Source organism: Aspergillus lucknowensis (genome assembly GCF_044049455.1).
Source record: "Aspergillus lucknowensis strain CBS 449.75 chromosome Unknown BJX67scaffold_76, whole genome shotgun sequence".
Classification (NCBI taxonomy): domain Eukaryota; kingdom Fungi; phylum Ascomycota; class Eurotiomycetes; order Eurotiales; family Aspergillaceae; genus Aspergillus; species Aspergillus lucknowensis.
Window position 1 is genome coordinate 50,153 of NW_027263620.1, and position 15,395 is coordinate 65,547.

Below are 15,395 nucleotides of genomic sequence, written 5' to 3' on the forward strand. Positions count from 1 at the left end.
GGGGATATCCAAAACGGTCGGTTCCATGGATCAAGTCTCCTCCTGTCAACCAGAGTAATATCCACTCGAATGAGCCATTCCTGGGGGCCTCAACCGGACGGCGGTGCAACCCCGAGTTGCCTGCCAGAAACGCCACGGATTCCGGCCGCCCCACGTGAGATGGTCCAGAGCCTTGGGTCGAAGACGAGGCCAGACCGGGTGAATGTCGAATCATGATGGAAGTGTCTTCTTCTGATGGACGACCCCTGAGGGCGTCTGAACTCGAGGCAACCGAGGCACAACGCCAAGCTCAGGATCCTGAGGCCGTGTTCACGCACAACAATGAATCCTTTTGCTTCGTGGGGTCACGGACCCATGACGTGGAACAGACTGAAATGGCTCGCTCATCCTCCAAGGATCTTCTCGAATGGCAGAGGCTGATCAACCCAACTCTGTACAAGAAAGAGAATCGAAGACTCAGAAAAAAAAAAAAAAAAACTCGGACTGGACGAGACGAGTTGACACTCTCTAACTTTCCCATTCAACAGGAGGGTGAAAATATATATCCTGAGAGACTATCCACTTTCCTGCAGAAGCAGCTTCCACCATACTGACTGTTTCCAACGATTTTGTCTGCAGCGTCCCGCTCCTCTCCTTCCAAATCTCTTCCCGCGGGTTCCCCGAGCATACACTATCGAGTGTCCACCTGTCAAGTGTTGGAACAACGGACGACGTGACGCTACGCTGACTCCATCACATCAACAAAGTTTCGAGGCGCTGTGGAACTCGACGAGGTGACCAACTCGAGTCGGCAGGTATCTGCGGTGAATACGAATCATCATGCACGGCATGCAATAATGCGCCGACGATGAAGGTTATCTTGGTTAAGGTTTACAGACATCCTTTCAAAGGTCCTCCTCCTGATCAACTTGACATTTCAACAATGATCGACGTCGTGTGCTCGATGGTTACCCCCTCGGGCGGCAAGGATGGCTAGTCGCCGAGTTTGTACACGGTACCCACGAACGTCGGTCCCATTTTTGTTAAATCTGGCACAAAACTAACGTAACGTCGATCCCATTCAATATCACCACAATCCATCCTCAGACCTGCCTAGCTAGGTAGCAAACATAACCTAAAGGCGAGGGGAAAAAAAGAATAACCTGCTGGGATGTACAATCTTGGCCGTCGCAAGAACAAAGAGCAGAAACACCTATATCGAATTTCAGAGATGAACTGGGATGGAAGGGGTATACTAAAAAACAAGGGGAGATCATCAGGCAAGTCGTATGAGGTAGCTCAATGGACAATCTGCGCCGTTCCTGTACAAAGATACATAAGGCCAAACTCGAAGCCAGCTCTTGATGTATTAGATGAATGGATGGAATCCTGGTTTTCAAGGCATATGCGTATGCATAGCTCAGTTCGGTTCGTTTCTTCGTCAAGTATCATCACGCTGGTGAAGATGGAAATGGAGCAAAGCGGAAGAAACATATGCATGGATGGATGATTGACTGGCATGAATTGCGAAATATGACCACAAAACCCAGCGAATGCAGTTTGGGTATTCTGAGTTTAGAACAAAAGGAGCTGTGAAACGGACAATGATTTATCTCCTTCTCGAGTTTCGACTCTCCCTTCGGCCGCTGTGTGGTCCCTCCTCACCCTCGTCTTCCTCCTCAACAGGGGCCGGCGTGCGACGCTCACTTCGTCGTTTTGGGCGCCGTCGACGATTAGAGCTGATGTTGCTAGCCGAGTCATCCGGCGCGAGAGACTGAGCGTCGTCGAGGAAGTCGTCGTCTGTACCGCTTTCCCAGGGGTAGGCGGATGCCGGAGTGCCGAGCCTCGCCTCGACATATGTCCCCCGGCGGTTCTGGTTAGCGATGGATAACCCCGCGCCTCGTTCTCGCAGGGCGAGGCGGACAGCTTCTGCTTTGCAGTGCAGCGCTTCGAAGGCATCTTCCAGGGCCTCCATTCCAAGATAAATCTCTCGCTCGACTTCCGCGAGAGCGGCGATCTCCATTTCCTCATCAAGGGCGATTGGGCCGCCAAATGAACCTGGCGAGCCCGGACCACCGTATGGTTGGCTCATAGGTCGGAAACCTCCATCAAGAGGGCTGGGAGTCGGGCCACGGGACATTCTTCCGGTACTGAAGGGAGTGTTCGACCTGCTGTTGCTCCAGCGGGAGGGTGTTGGGCCGTTGGCGGCGAAAGTATCCTCCGCTCCACTGCGAAGGAATCCGTCGAAACGACCTGATATCAGGATATCCCATTCGTCGTCGCTGATGGCGGCAAGCGTGGCTAGCACATGGTGTATCCCCGGGTTACTCAGCATATACATCGCGGTTTCAGGGTCTCGAGGAGTGGACGACAGGCGATACAACCGCTGGATCGCAAAGGAAGATGAGACGAGAGCAGGAGGCCGCTGTCGAGGCTGCCCGTCCGGTCGCGGAGTTGGCGATGCCGACGGAATGCCTAGCAATGCGCAGAAAATGGGCCTCTTCTCGGCTCCGAGGTGCGTCAACATGGCGAAAGTCAGAGTTTCGTCATCCACCTCTTCTGGCGCACTTGTCGGCTCCTCGGCTTGGTCGTTCAGCCATTTATCCACGGCGATCTTTGTCTTGCGGGATTGTCGAAGGAAATGGTCGCGATACTCTTCCGGAACGTCCACGTCCATCTTCTGCATAGGAATATGCTCTTCACTGGAGAGGCCCGCGGGCTCAAGCTCTGCTGCGAGGATAAAGGGCGGCCAGTTGGGAAGTTCTCGCCGACCAGAGACCAGCTCCAGTACCTCGCCCCAGCTTACGCCGGACGGAGGTTCCTCCAGCTGCTCTTGTTCACACATTAGGCATTCGCATGCCTCCGAGGAGATATCGCGGGCAAAAACTGCCTCCAATCGGTCGAGCAGGCGACGGGCCACAGATCGAGCTCCCGTCGCCACAGCGAGTGAGCCGTTCTTATTCACGACTTTCTGGTAGTCGTCCAAAAGGCGGCTGAAGGGTTCAAAGACCCTGCTCGCCGCTAGATGAGGTTGAAATTGGTTGATATCGGGGAAGCCGGCGCTTAGGAGTAGAGTTTTAGGTACCTGCTGATCCAGCCCTCCATTGTGAAGCAAATAATCGACACGAGGATTTGAAATTGGAACTTCTGGCGGGGGTGGGGGTGGGGGTGGAGTGCCGTAAGTCGGTTTGGCACTTGGTGGACGCCCGTAGTCCATCGCAATCTCGAAAGGGGAGCAATTTGCGGAAGCCGGGCGATTGGACGTGGATGAGCGATTTTGGTTACGAGAAGGTGGCTTCTCGGGACTCTTGGTTTTCCTGGAAGAAGGTGAATGGTGAGGCGCAGCGATGGTCGCATCGGACCCGTTTGCTGATTCAAGACCGGCATCTCGGACGGTGGCTGGAGAGCGAGGAGGGGAGACTGCTACAGTCGCAGGAGACCGCTTGCGTTGAACGTACTCTTCATCAAGTTTCGACTTTGAGGGCTTGTGACTGCTGGTTCGGGATGGAGAATCTTTACCGTGGCTTGCCCTTTTCGACTTTGGCGTGTCCGGCCTGATGGTAGTCTTGCTCGCCTTGCTAGCATCATCCTTCTTCGCCCGTATGGTTGAGGACGACCGGGTCAGGTCTGTCTTGATCCGAATCTTAGCTTTTCCATCCTTCACTTTCGCCGTGGTTTTCTCCTCTTTGTCTCCGACAATGCTTCCCTTGCGCGAGCCTTGACCCACGCCGGTCAATGGGGGGCTCGGTGGTGGATTTCGATTGTCGGAGCGCTGTGGCTGGCTGTCATCCTTAATTTCATCATCCTTATTCGTCTCGGTTAGGTCGGTCGGATCTGGTGTAGGGATTCCCGGCTTGCCAACAGCTTCCCTACTATGAGCTTTCGAGAAGGTAGGGTATGGGAGACTGGTTCTGGATTCGAGAAAGGAGGCCGTGATGGGACGGCTGGCGCTGTCGACGCCTGGCATGGAGGACCGACGTTTCTTGCGGGATTTGGGAGCGGACGCGGAAGGGGTAGAGGCACGGGCGGTGGGTTCGGGTTCTTCTTGATCCTTGGTTGAGGACTTGCTGGGTCGGCCCACGGACGACCGATGTTGACGATGTTTTGATTTGAGAGAGGTAGATGACGAGGAAGAGAGCTTCCTATTCCGTTCCCTATTACGATCTCGATCATTTAGTCTTATGGGCAGAAACATGACGTGATATGGTATGGGCTCGAATCGAAGTTCGTGGGGTGAAAGGCGAGAGAAGACGACGACAAGGAAGTTGTTGCCTTCTTTCCTTATTCTGCCTCCGTCTTCTGTTTCGAATTTCGTTCTGTGATCGTCTAGTTACCTCGGAGTAATTATGAACGTGAGAAATCCGTTAGATCGGACACGTCATTGAGAGGGCAGTCACGGGCGGAAAAGCAATCGAGTGTCCAAGAGCGATTGACTCGATCCGCCCAAAATGTGGTGTTCTCGATACGTTGGGTGGTCGCCTGGCGCTTAGGCGACGTCAGGGATCGTAGTCCTCACTGGTTGGGCTCGGAGCTCGGCGCTTATGTCACTGGTTCGACCAACAGCTATCTTTAGAGCCATGCGACATTCCGTCGCTCATGAAGGGGGGAAGGGTCTTGCTGAGGAGGTGAAGGAACGTCAACAGGCAAGGTTAAGGTCAAAAAGAAGGCAGGAAAAGCGACCATGGACGGAGCTAAACCCAAACAGGGCCAGGGCGAGGGCGCTTACCAAAAGAGGCAGGGGAGGGCAGAAATTGCCAGGCAGTTGGGGGTAGCAAAATGACAGTTCAATAAGGGCCGTTTCTGGCGGCCTGCTCACCATGTCAACTAATACTCATACCATCTGGTATACCACGACCAAAAGGTCTATAATATACCATCACGGTAGGAGAGACCAAAGGAAGATGGGATATTTAAGGACGCTCATTACCACTATATCTAGCTTTCCTATCTTCGTGATCAATGCTACTGTTATTCCAGAGTAACCTGTTCTAAGGATCTTTGCAAAGCAACTTGTCTAGTACTTACTCTACAGGCTATAGTATACGTACTATAGGCTGGCCCTGCCCTTTCACCTCGACTTCAATCCGACCGTGACGAGTCTTCATACTTGTTGGACGTGATCGCATCAGGTAAGACAAGTCAATCCGAACCCTTCGGAAGTCCCGTGTGAGAGCCCGGGGTTAGAATCGCACGAGAGGTCGTCGCTTCGATAACAAATTATAAGAAAGAAATTTTCCATTTTGAGTAGAACTCACTATCTAGGTTTGAAAATAAGGAAAAGCAAGATAAAGCAAAGTAAAGGGGTGGAATAGCAAATCACAATCTAAGCCTGTTTAACGAGATGGTCAACGCCCAGGACCACTAAACAGCTTTCTATCGGGGCTTCGCGGCGGCTGATTTTCTCTTCCAGATGGAGCGCTGGAGTGCATTGGTAGTGTGCTTGTTAGCATGCTTGTTTGAGCCAGTCGTTGGGACAGGAGATTATGAGACTTAACGTGTCCAATAAATGTGTAGGATGGGTCATTAGCTGGTATCATGGTCCAGATCTCTATAGGAACAGTGAAAAGAAGGAGACTAGAGCCTTGAAATGCTCCTTCAATAGTGACCTCGGCGGACAAAACACTAGCAGGAATATTGCGAGCAAGCCATTCTTTCCATTGGGTGAAATCTGGGGGAATCTCTTCCTGGACTTTGATGCTAAGTAGCACCCTGTAAGACTCTTGGCTGACGCTTCTTGTGACTGGCCTTGTGCGACTACGACCGATAGTCACGCTTGGCGAATTCAGTTTAGGGATATGGATTGGTGCAGCCCCAATCTGATTCTGCTGCGCGTAGCGGAAAATTCGGGCATAGATACCAGCCAGCGTCTCGGCCTGGCCGTTTAACTGACGGAGCTCGTCGATGAGAATTCGGGTGAAGGAGAAATGGACGTTCAACACTGCTGTCTGATCCCAGGTAGAGGCTGCCATAAACTCTGCGCCATTGTACGCGCCCAACGCCCCTGATCCTGCAGAGCAACAATCAAAAAGATAACAAACTTCGCCCGTGTATTGTTCGAGGTAGTCACGAACTGCCCACCAGTTGAGTTTTGGACCTTGCAGGTTACCAGTATTCTGATTGCATCTGCCGCTATTATTTATTAGCTGGGATACATTAATAGAATTAAAGATGGGGTAAAACTCACGCTAAGTCCCAGCAACTGGCCACTGTTCCACCAAACCCCGCATGCCCTGAGTAAACAAAAATTCGGAGCGTATCTTCTCCAGAATTTCGTCGTGACCAGGAAACAAGATGTTCTAGAAGTCTGAACTGGGACTCGATAAGCGGAATCGTGAAACTCTCGGTCTCAAATCCATAAACAGATTTGAAGACGTCCAGGAGTTCTCTCTCGAGGGTTTGGACCCCTATATCATCATTCTCCCAATGAAAGGCGATTACAGCTGTCTTTCGATAAGGATTGAATTTTGTTGCATGGTTTATGGCCGTTTCCAAGTCGGTGGAAAATTGATTAAGGCGCTTCCTGGCCTGCTGCGCTTGAAACGAGTCAGGTGTTTTTGAGGTCCTCATGGTGAAACGCCAAGTGTGAAGGGTCCAGGGCTTCGGAAGCAAAGCCCAGAAAAGGTCAAGGAGGTCATGGAGTCAGGAACACTGCAGTTGATGCAATGAATGGTTGTCGGAGCAAAGAGGATTTTGTGGTGAGAAGAGCCCAGGCAAATTGATCCCCGCTGGGGCCGATTTAGTCGAGCCTTAGTCTGATGAGCGACAAAAGAGCAAAGGGATGAGTGGAGCGACGTGGCTGTCTGCTACGTGGAAGCCCGACGAAGACACCGCAGAGGCTGGAGAAGCACAAATCGGACTGTGGACCGGGATATGATAGACTTGAGATGAAACAAGTGAGGGAGGGGGCGTGGGATGATGGAGATGGAGATGTTTGCTGGTGAAGTGTTGGTGTTGTTGGCTCGTGTTGGTTGCCCTCGAGCGAGGCGGTTCGTGTCGTTGCCTGACGCCGTTCGCTGCCTGAGGCGGCAAGTCATGCATCCTGCTCGAGAACCTGTTCAGGGCAGCACCAGGGTCTCAAGCCATTATAGTGATTCACTACAAGAGTCGAAGCAGCTGATTCACATACGAAGATGCTTTAGTGCTTTAATACTGAGTATTAAGCCCGGTGGGCAGGAGGTACCGATGGTCTGAAGGCATAGCCTGATCTAGATAGCTCGTTTCACCGGCGAAGTCTCCAAAGTCCAATGACCATCCTCAATATGAGCCGTTGCGCCGCGACGAGCAGCCCGCATCACCTTTTCACTCGCTCTGGTCCTCCCTCCTGTTTCTCGATCCCAGACCCAGCCCTCCTTCAACCACATCCACGTCAAATAGGCGCGGAGCTCCTTATCCTGAGGCAACACATTCTTCCATTCAGGAACAAAGTCAGGCGTCGCAGCACCATTCCCTCGCCAGTCCTGAGCTAGGCCTCTCAGCTCATCGCGGCAGAAGATTCGCCAGCTATCTAACGCATAAGCGCCGACTCCAGGAAGATGCGCGATTTCCCAGGCCACACGCTGATCTTCATCGTCAATGCATTCCGTCGGCTTGACGTCTTTCCCATCGAATTTCCGGGGGTAGTTTAGTTTCCGGTATCGCTTCCTGCGACATGGTGGAGACTCGAGCCATGTCTGTGCAAGAGCGATACATTTCCTTGCGCGCTGGTTCTGGAACCCCAAGCAATTTATCATGGATGTCAAGGTTGCGGGGTCCGCAGTAGCCATCGCTTCGATTGTGGGATATCGATCGAAGACCTGAAACAAGACAGGGAGAGCAACACCTCCTCTGGTTCGATTGAGGAAAATGGTTGCAAGGAGCAAACGGAATGGGTCATGCGCAAGCTGCTCTTGGACTAAACCAAACGTTGGGGCGTCGATTGGCGGAAAGGGGAGACAAGAATCCTCGTGAACTAGAGGGCCTGGGAAGTAGGGTGAAATCTTCGAAAGCTTCGGACGACGTTTTTTGCGGTCTGGAATGAGGGCATTTCCCAGAGAAAGACCAAGAGGCGGCGGAGTTTGAGCCCTTCCACGGCAAGGAAGAGGATTATGCAATGGCTCAACACCAACGGGTCCACTTGTGGTCTCAGCTGCTTCGCAGACAGGGTTATCTGTGACATTCCGCTCGCGGGATGATAGCCGAGCGGAGGGAGGTGGACTATCAGGGATAGAGTCAAGGTCACTGGGTACATCGCTCAACGTGGAATCGGACACCAAAAAATCAGAAGCGAGGCCCGCGTCCTCGATCATAAGCCGCACGTCCTCTGGAATGGACCGACAGGAAGAGACGGCGGACGAGCCCTCAGCGCGAACGGTTACCTTCGTCGTCTCTGTAATCCGTGGATTTACAAAATATTTGGACCTCACCTCATCGCCGGCGGTCAGGATCCGGGAATCATCGGTTTTTAAAAATCCAGCACAATAGGGTCTTCGGGCGTTGCGCCGCCTGGTTTAGAAATTTGGGCCGCCGATCCGACTTGCAAGTTAATACCCCGTCTGGTGGACTGGTTCTCCTTGCGCTGCTTCCGCGGTGCTCTCTCCTTTTCGACCTTGGAGCCATGTTGTCTTTCGCCCTTGCCTTTAATATCGCAGCTCTTGGGATCAACAGAGGTCCGGCTTGTATTCTTGCGAGCCTCGGCAGCGGCTGTAGATTTCTCCTTATGGTTCTCTAATTGGATGAGTTAGCAGCTGCTTGAACATGAACGGTTCAGTTCAGGTTTGCAGTGGGGGAAGAGCAAGTGTGAGAGGTTGTGAAGTAATTTCACGTACCCAGGACCTCGCCGGACTTGACGGGCTTCACAGGTGCACCGTCATCGTCATCACCGCCGCTCCGCTTCCGCTTATGCTTTTTCTTAGTCTTCTTATGACCCGCGTCAGAATCAGGACGCTGCTCCGGTGCAGCCGGGCCTGAATCACCACCATTTCCAGCAGGATCCTCCATCGACCCCGGGGCAACAGACTCCTTGAACGCACGCCTGCGATTCTCTCTTTTAGCTCCGGATCGACTGCTCTTCTTAACTTTCCCAACAGTATCAACCTCGACCCCAAATTCATCACCCACATCATAAACATCTCCCTTCCCAACATTCTCCAAATAATACCCCTTAATATCCAAAATCACCCGATCAACAATAGCCGGCTTGCAACCCAGTAACCGGCCCTCTTTGTGGACATCGCGAACAAACTGGAGACGCTTAGATCGTAAAACGGGATACCGCTTCTCGCAGATAAACCGATGCCCGAGCACAAAGGTGTAAAGCGATTTGTAGAATTCCTCGTCAGCGGGGGTAAATTTGATGTCGCCAAAGGTTTCTTTATCCGGGTCACCACCGACCATCGCGACCATGGAGTTGTTGTTATCGTCTTGTTTGCGTTCTTCTCGGAGGCTGTTTCCCGCAATCGCGGCTATTGACGCATCGCTGTCATAACCGCCGTCTACAGCGCTCGAGGAGTCGTGGATTGATACCGTTTCGGCGGGGGATCTCTCGTCATCGACTATCCTCCGTTTGTGGGAAGATTTCTTCGATGGGAACCATTCAGGCTCCTCATCTTTCCATGTGTCCCGGGTCTCATGCATATCGCCGTCGCTGGAATTGCTCTTCACTATACACTGCATCAAACTTGATCAGCCGTTTGCTAGTATGCGCTGGTAGCATGGAGTGAAACCAGGATGATTGGGAGGAGTGTGTGGATGTAAAGAGAGAGGGCGAAAGAGGTGCCGTAGGGAAGAAATGCATTGTAGACATTCTAACACAAAACCACAGCACACAATAACGAAAAATTCACTCACACAGATGTAACACACCCCCCCATCCACCCCGCCCTTCAGGGAGGACTCGTCGCATCAGCTCTTTGCGCCGCGCTTCGGCTCTACACGAGGGGTAGGGAAACAAGATAGGGATATCAAGACATTATTAACGGTAGGATAAAAATAATAGGTCACAGCTGGTGACAGAGTGAGTTTTACCCATATTAAATGGGACTTTCGCGAGAATTGATGGAGAGAGAGACAAGTCTGGGCGTCTGGGGGAGCACACGGACCACCCTGTTTTTCGTCTTGGGGCTCCGACCAAGGAACCAATTTGGCGAAAGAGAAACAAGCAGACACGAAGGAAACTCTGCGCGACCCACGCCACCCACGGCCACGACGATTCATCACCCGTGGATGATACTAAATTACACGGCGAATCGAGACGACTTCATCGATCCTACTTTCGACCTCGCTGCCTTAACGTGAAGCTATATGGCGGGCAAAAAGACAAAAAAGTGGGTCGGCGCCTCCTGGCTAGCACCATAACTGCCACCACCAGACGTGATACTACGCGCTATTGCGAATGCCGTACGAGATATAGCTACTAAATGGCAGAAACTTGAAGCCAATGAGTTGATTTTGCTCCCCTCTCGCGAGGTTCTGGGCCAATTCCTGCAGGGTATTTATTGTCTGGCTCGCGACTGTAGCCTGCAACAACGATACCATGGCCAAGATCCGGCGAACGCGCGCGCGTTTGGACAAAATCCCGAAGGGACTTTGTCAAATCTAGTAGATACAGGCTAAGTTAATAATAATAATAATAATAATAATAGAAACAAGCACTGACAGGAAGGCTCCCAAGGATATGTAACCTGTGCCATATGTTCATCTAGCTTCTAATGAGAGTGTATGTATATATCTCAAGTCTAATTCTATCGACCTCCATTCCCACCAGGGACCATCAAACAGCAAACCCTCCCGAATCGAGCTGCCTCGGCTCCCCCGCCGCATCAAACGTTCCATTCGGGAGCACTCGAATCGCCTGCGCCGTGCTCGACCCGGGAGCCATCCAGGTGACATTGTGCCCACGCGCCTTCATAAACGCAACAGTCGCGTTATCATACGCGTACTCGAACGCAACCTGGTTCGGAACTAACTGATCATGGAGGCGTGGTTTAGCTAGTGTCTCTGCGGCGGATAGGCCTTCGTCAACAGCGTGGATGATGTTCTGCACGGTGGCGGTGATGATGCGACTGCCGCCTGCGGAGCCAGCGATAAAGAAGGCTGTTTTCCCGTCCGGGTGGGTCACTATGGCTGGAGTACAGGAGGAAAGGGGGCGTTTTCCGGGGCGGATGTAGTTTGCTTCGGAGGGGATGTAGCCGAAGGAGTTGGAGGAGTTGGGAATTGAGAAATCTAGACTTATTAGAACTGGGAAGCAGTGGCGAGAAGGGAAATTACAGCACATACCGTCCATCTCGTTGTTCATGATTACTCCGGTTTCAGGGACAATAAGTTTGCTTCCAAAAAGGAGGTTGATTGTGGTAATGGCTGAAATTGCAAGGCCTGAGTGATCGATTGTCGCGATGTGCGAGGTACCAGGACTGATGGATATTGTGAGACGGAGTCCCGGAGAGACGGCTAAAAAGAGTGAAAAGTACTCACGTTTCCAGGCTTTCGATGCCCTCGGGATCGTAGGCAGACACATTCTGTGTACGGTGATCGGAGATCTTCCCATGGATATTATCCACGGTCTGCTTCTTCAGCATCCCTTTTTCATACTCAGTCAGTCCGTCGACGAAGTGTGGATCGCCAAGTTGAGTTCTCTTAAAAACACTGAATTAGCCAAGTCTTTATAAAGTAACGGATTGAATGCCAGCCATACCAGGCCATATCCGAACCGCATTGCCTCGTCCATCCGATGCGTGCTTATATTGACGTTATTCTGCGTGAATAGTGGCTCATACGTAGCCAGAACCTTTAATATGTTAAGAGCAACACTCCCACTCGACGGCGCGGTCGTGCCCGTAACCTGATACCCACGATAACTAATCTGTGCAGTATCGCGAATAACAGCGGTATAGTTTCGCAAATCCTCAAGCGTCATGGTCCCATTCTTCGCTTGCAGCGCTTTGATCGTCGCTTCTGCAATAGGCCCCGAGTAAAAGGCATCCGGACCGTACGTAGCGATTGTCTCTAGTGTATCCGCGTACCGTTTCCGCGTGATGATATCTCCAAGTTTGACTCGGGTTCCATGGGGAGCGAAATCCACTGCCCACGCAGGGTCATTGACGAGGAAGTCTTCACCATCTCCTACCCCAGAGTCCATGTAGTGGACCAAGTCTTCGCCGACCGGAAATCCATCACGCGCGGTGCGGATGGCTGGCTGCACTACTACTGACCAGGGGAGCGAACCATACTTGTTATGAAGGTACTCCAGGCCGCGAAGTTCACCAGGTACACCGCTAGACGATGTTAGTAAGGCCAATCCCGGGAGATGGACTTCGTCATACCTCGCTAAGCCGCCTAACACGGACGCGTCGGTAGTGTTGTTGAACATCTCTTCGAACGCCGCTGCTGGGGCAGTTTCGCGAAAGTCGATGTACTCGAATGTGCCATTGGGCGACTTGACGAGCATAAAGCCTCCTCCTCCAATTCCACTGTGATACATGCCTGTTATCGTTAGCGAGTGCCTATGCACCTGGAGCCTGGGATAACAAACCAACAACTCCAACACAGAGCATTGTCGCAACCATCTACCCAACGATGAGCGTTCACAAACAAAAGCCCAACAGACACGATGACTTACAGCATCGGCCGCATTTCCACCTCTCAGGATAATATCCGTCCCATGCTGACTACAGATGGCGCTTTCACTCGCAACCGCTCCCCTCTTTCCGTCCGCAACCTCACGAGACCTCCCATGCTGCCGAGAATAGCGATCGGACGGATCGAGCGGGGATGGGAAAACACCCGGGAGATAAACAACCAGCAACGCCAATAGGAGCGTGGTACAAACCGAGAGCCTCAAGACGCGGTACATGGTGTGCGTGGAGCGCGTGGGCTTGCGGAACAGCAAGGGGGGATCTCGTGGTTGTCTTGGGAGATCCTGAGGGAGGAGTGGCTGGTGACACCATCCGAGCTTAGTATTTGCAACTCGTGGGGATCGCTGGGCGACCCGTCAAATTGTGCTGGGAAGGGGGGAGGGCGAATTACTAGTTTCTCCACATCCTGGACGCCATGCCCCGACATTCTGCGGGGGTGCCTTACTCCTTCTTGACTCCAGAAACGAGAGGGGGGTTAGATATTGCGACGGCAAGAATCGACAGACTACCATCAAAAGACACAAGTCGACCAGCTCGTGGTCGGAATTGATAAGCAGGGAGGGTCGCACAAAGCGTGAGTGGGTGATAAGAGGTCACCCGCTCTTCTCCAACCCTTGGATCGGCCGATAGGGACAACTCGCAATCTGGACTTTTTGGTGCCTGATAATCTTGGCTTCGAGTCGACACCGAGTGGCGTTCGGGCAATCCCGAAAACATCTCTGATGAACAATCCAGCTTTCACCAGCCAGTCGTCCTTTTTCTTCCCCACGAAGCCCAATGTCGCACTCCACAGCGGGCCCAGCACGGCTCGGTCGCCAGCCAGTGGGAGACTGCATCTGGCGACAGCGTCGAGTTCGGGTCTGCACTAACAGCGAGACTCTTGGTCCATTGTTCTGGTGCCTCTGGTCCACGCGGATCCAACCGGTATCCTGTCTGCACTTCCAAGGTTCGTGTTGATGAGTTGATTTCCAGCAATGCATTCCTACTGGATGGAACTCTTTTACTGTGCGGCGGTGATGCTCTCAGATGACCTGATTAGAGTTCCTGACTCGCAGAAGTCAAGTTGATGGCAGCTCTTCCAGAGAGCAGGAGCGTCTTCGTGATTTTATCTCGTCATGATGAACGGGGTTGTCCCTTCTGACGAGGGCACGCACTGTCCGCCAGCGGGTCGGGGCTGCCTGACTCAAGATTCACATAATAGCTGTCCTTCGAAGACATTCTAGGATGATTCATCCCATGAACAACCGGAAGAGCCTCCCTCAACCTGGCCGGGAACAACCTCTGCATCCACCACTATTGTCTACTTCGAAGCAAGATGACAAGCTTCGACGTCATCGAACTGCTGCACATAGAGCTGCACACAGCTCTCCTGGCCCCGTCGGAAGTGCCTACGATGATGTCAGGGACGAAAATATCCGTTCCACCTCGTCAGACGAAGAGAACGACTCCCAGACGCCCGGAGCAGTCTCAACGGCCCATCCAGGCACCCGCGAATGCCTCGTCCCAGCGAATCGGACACGTCTCCCGCCAGACCCCTGGCGCGGAACTCCCGTCCCGTTCAAAGTAGCTTGAGTTCTATACAGACTCAGCACTGCCTCGTCGAACCACGGTATGGCCCTGACTCAGGGGAGGGTACATATGTGCCCCTCGTGGGCTCTTCGCTTGCTATCCATTTCACCCTCTACCACCTCGACTTGATCGAACAATTCTCGTTAAGACTTCAGCTCGCTCATCTAGTCAACTCAAGGCTCTCAAGTCAACAGTCCTATCAAGCGCTTCTCTCTCTCTCTCTTCTCTTCTCTATTCATCTACAACATGTCTCTCACAAACATCTTCAAGAAACCCCTCTTCCTGACCGGCCTCCTCCTGGCCCGGTCGACGACCACCTCCGCCCTCCTGGCAACAACCACCGTACGTCCCCAACCCCCCCATCTAGAAGGCCAGATACTAACAGCGGCAGAACTATAATGACGGCCTCCAAGGCGCCTGTGGCTGCGGTACCCAAGAATCCACATTTCCCTGGTCCTACGGCCTCCCAAACAACGTCTACACCGCTGCCGCAAACCAAGCTCTCTTTGACACGCAAATGGAGCACTGGTGTGGATCTGGATGCGGAACCTGCTACCGCCTCACATCAACGGGGGTCTCCTCGTGCGAAACCTGCGGCACAGGCGGGGAGCAGGGGAAATCAATCACGGTAATGGTGACGAATCTGTGTCCGTACGCGGGGAACGAGCAGTGGTGCGCGAACCCCCGTCAGCTGAATGCATATGGGTACCCCTACCACTTCGACATTATGGGGGGGAGCGGGGTGTTTGGGGATAATGTGGTTGTGGAGTTTGAGCAGGTCGAGTGTCCTAATGAGGCGAGGATGAGCTGGGCTGGGTGTGAGTGTCATCCTGATGTTAGGGGGAAGGCGTTGGGGAATGCGAATGCATCGGCGGAGGAGGCGGCTGAGGCTGCTGGTGCTGGGGATGCGATGGGACACGGGTTTAATCACACTCTGGTTCAGATGCAGGCTCAGAATCAGACTCGGACTCGGACTCAGGCTCGGACTCAGGCTCTGACTCAGGCTCTGACTCGGGCTCTGAATCGGACTCAGACTCAGAATCAGACTCAGTCGCGGTCTCAGATTCAGATGCAGACGCCTGTTGAGGCTGCCACTACTCCTATCGCGGAGACACAGACACTGACGCAGACTCAGAACCAGTCGACCATGGCAGTCTCGTCCTTTTCGACTATGGCTCGTCCAAGTCCTCCTTGGTAAGTCTCACACACGAATATATTGAACGGTTCTGACGAGCGCAG

The 15,395-nt window shown here is 52.8% G+C and overlaps 6 protein-coding genes across 6 annotated transcripts; 1 reads left to right on the forward strand and 5 right to left on the reverse strand.

The window, feature by feature from the left end:
- Positions 1–1,538: 1,538 nt before the first annotated feature.
- On the reverse strand, positions 1,539–4,485 carry BJX67DRAFT_316176 (uncharacterized protein). The gene has a single exon (XM_071027243.1). It carries the CDS (start codon positions 4,172–4,174, stop codon positions 1,589–1,591), a length of 2,586 nt encoding a protein of 861 aa, XP_070880938.1. The 5' UTR covers positions 4,175–4,485; the 3' UTR covers positions 1,539–1,588.
- Positions 4,486–4,608: 123 nt separating this feature from the next.
- On the reverse strand, positions 4,609–4,899 carry BJX67DRAFT_367325 (uncharacterized protein). The gene has a single exon (XM_071030512.1). The coding sequence runs from the start codon at positions 4,796–4,798 to the stop codon at positions 4,616–4,618; it is 183 nt and encodes a 60-aa protein (XP_070880939.1). The 5' UTR covers positions 4,799–4,899; the 3' UTR covers positions 4,609–4,615.
- Positions 4,900–5,196: 297 nt separating this feature from the next.
- On the reverse strand, positions 5,197–6,922 carry BJX67DRAFT_367326 (uncharacterized protein). The gene is made up of 2 exons (XM_071030513.1): positions 6,164–6,922; positions 5,197–6,108 (listed from the first exon to the last, which is right to left on the reverse strand). Exons 1-2 carry the CDS (start codon positions 6,544–6,546, stop codon positions 5,325–5,327), a joined length of 1,167 nt encoding a protein of 388 aa, XP_070880940.1. The 5' UTR covers positions 6,547–6,922; the 3' UTR covers positions 5,197–5,324.
- A 262-nt stretch (positions 6,923–7,184) lies between these two features.
- BJX67DRAFT_386068 (putative pre-mRNA splicing factor) lies at positions 7,185–9,591 on the reverse strand (the record flags this gene model as incomplete). Its single annotated transcript, XM_071033987.1, has 3 exons — positions 7,185–8,381; positions 8,435–8,682; positions 8,784–9,591. The coding sequence occupies 3 exons, from the start codon at positions 9,589–9,591 to the stop codon at positions 7,185–7,187; spliced, it is 2,253 nt and encodes a 750-aa protein (XP_070880941.1).
- A 1,135-nt stretch (positions 9,592–10,726) lies between these two features.
- Positions 10,727–12,805, reverse strand: BJX67DRAFT_386069 (gamma-glutamyltransferase; the record flags this gene model as incomplete). The annotated part of the gene is made up of 7 exons (XM_071033988.1): positions 10,727–11,178; positions 11,233–11,366; positions 11,428–11,588; positions 11,648–12,227; positions 12,276–12,435; positions 12,485–12,518; positions 12,572–12,805. The coding sequence occupies 7 exons, from the start codon at positions 12,803–12,805 to the stop codon at positions 10,727–10,729; spliced, it is 1,755 nt and encodes a 584-aa protein (XP_070880942.1).
- Positions 12,806–14,402: 1,597 nt separating this feature from the next.
- Positions 14,403–15,354, forward strand: BJX67DRAFT_386070 (RlpA-like double-psi beta-barrel-protein domain-containing protein-containing protein; the record flags this gene model as incomplete). The annotated part of the gene is made up of 2 exons (XM_071033989.1): positions 14,403–14,498; positions 14,548–15,354. The coding sequence occupies 2 exons, from the start codon at positions 14,403–14,405 to the stop codon at positions 15,352–15,354; spliced, it is 903 nt and encodes a 300-aa protein (XP_070880943.1).
- Positions 15,355–15,395: the final 41 nt, after the last annotated feature.

Excerpts from the sequence above, each read along its gene's own strand:
- BJX67DRAFT_316176 (XM_071027243.1), bottom strand. The coding sequence starts at position 4,174 with ATGTTTCTGCCCATAAGACTAAATGATCGAGATCGTAATAGGGAACGG.
- BJX67DRAFT_367325 (XM_071030512.1), bottom strand. The coding sequence starts at position 4,798 with ATGGTGAGCAGGCCGCCAGAAACGGCCCTTATTGAACTGTCATTTTGC.
- BJX67DRAFT_367326 (XM_071030513.1), bottom strand. The coding sequence starts at position 6,546 with ATGAGGACCTCAAAAACACCTGACTCGTTTCAAGCGCAGCAGGCCAGG. Across the intron at positions 6,109-6,163 it reads GCCAGTTGCTGGGACTTAGC|CGGCAGATGCAATCAGAATA; the intron begins GTGAGTTTTACC and ends AATAAATAATAG.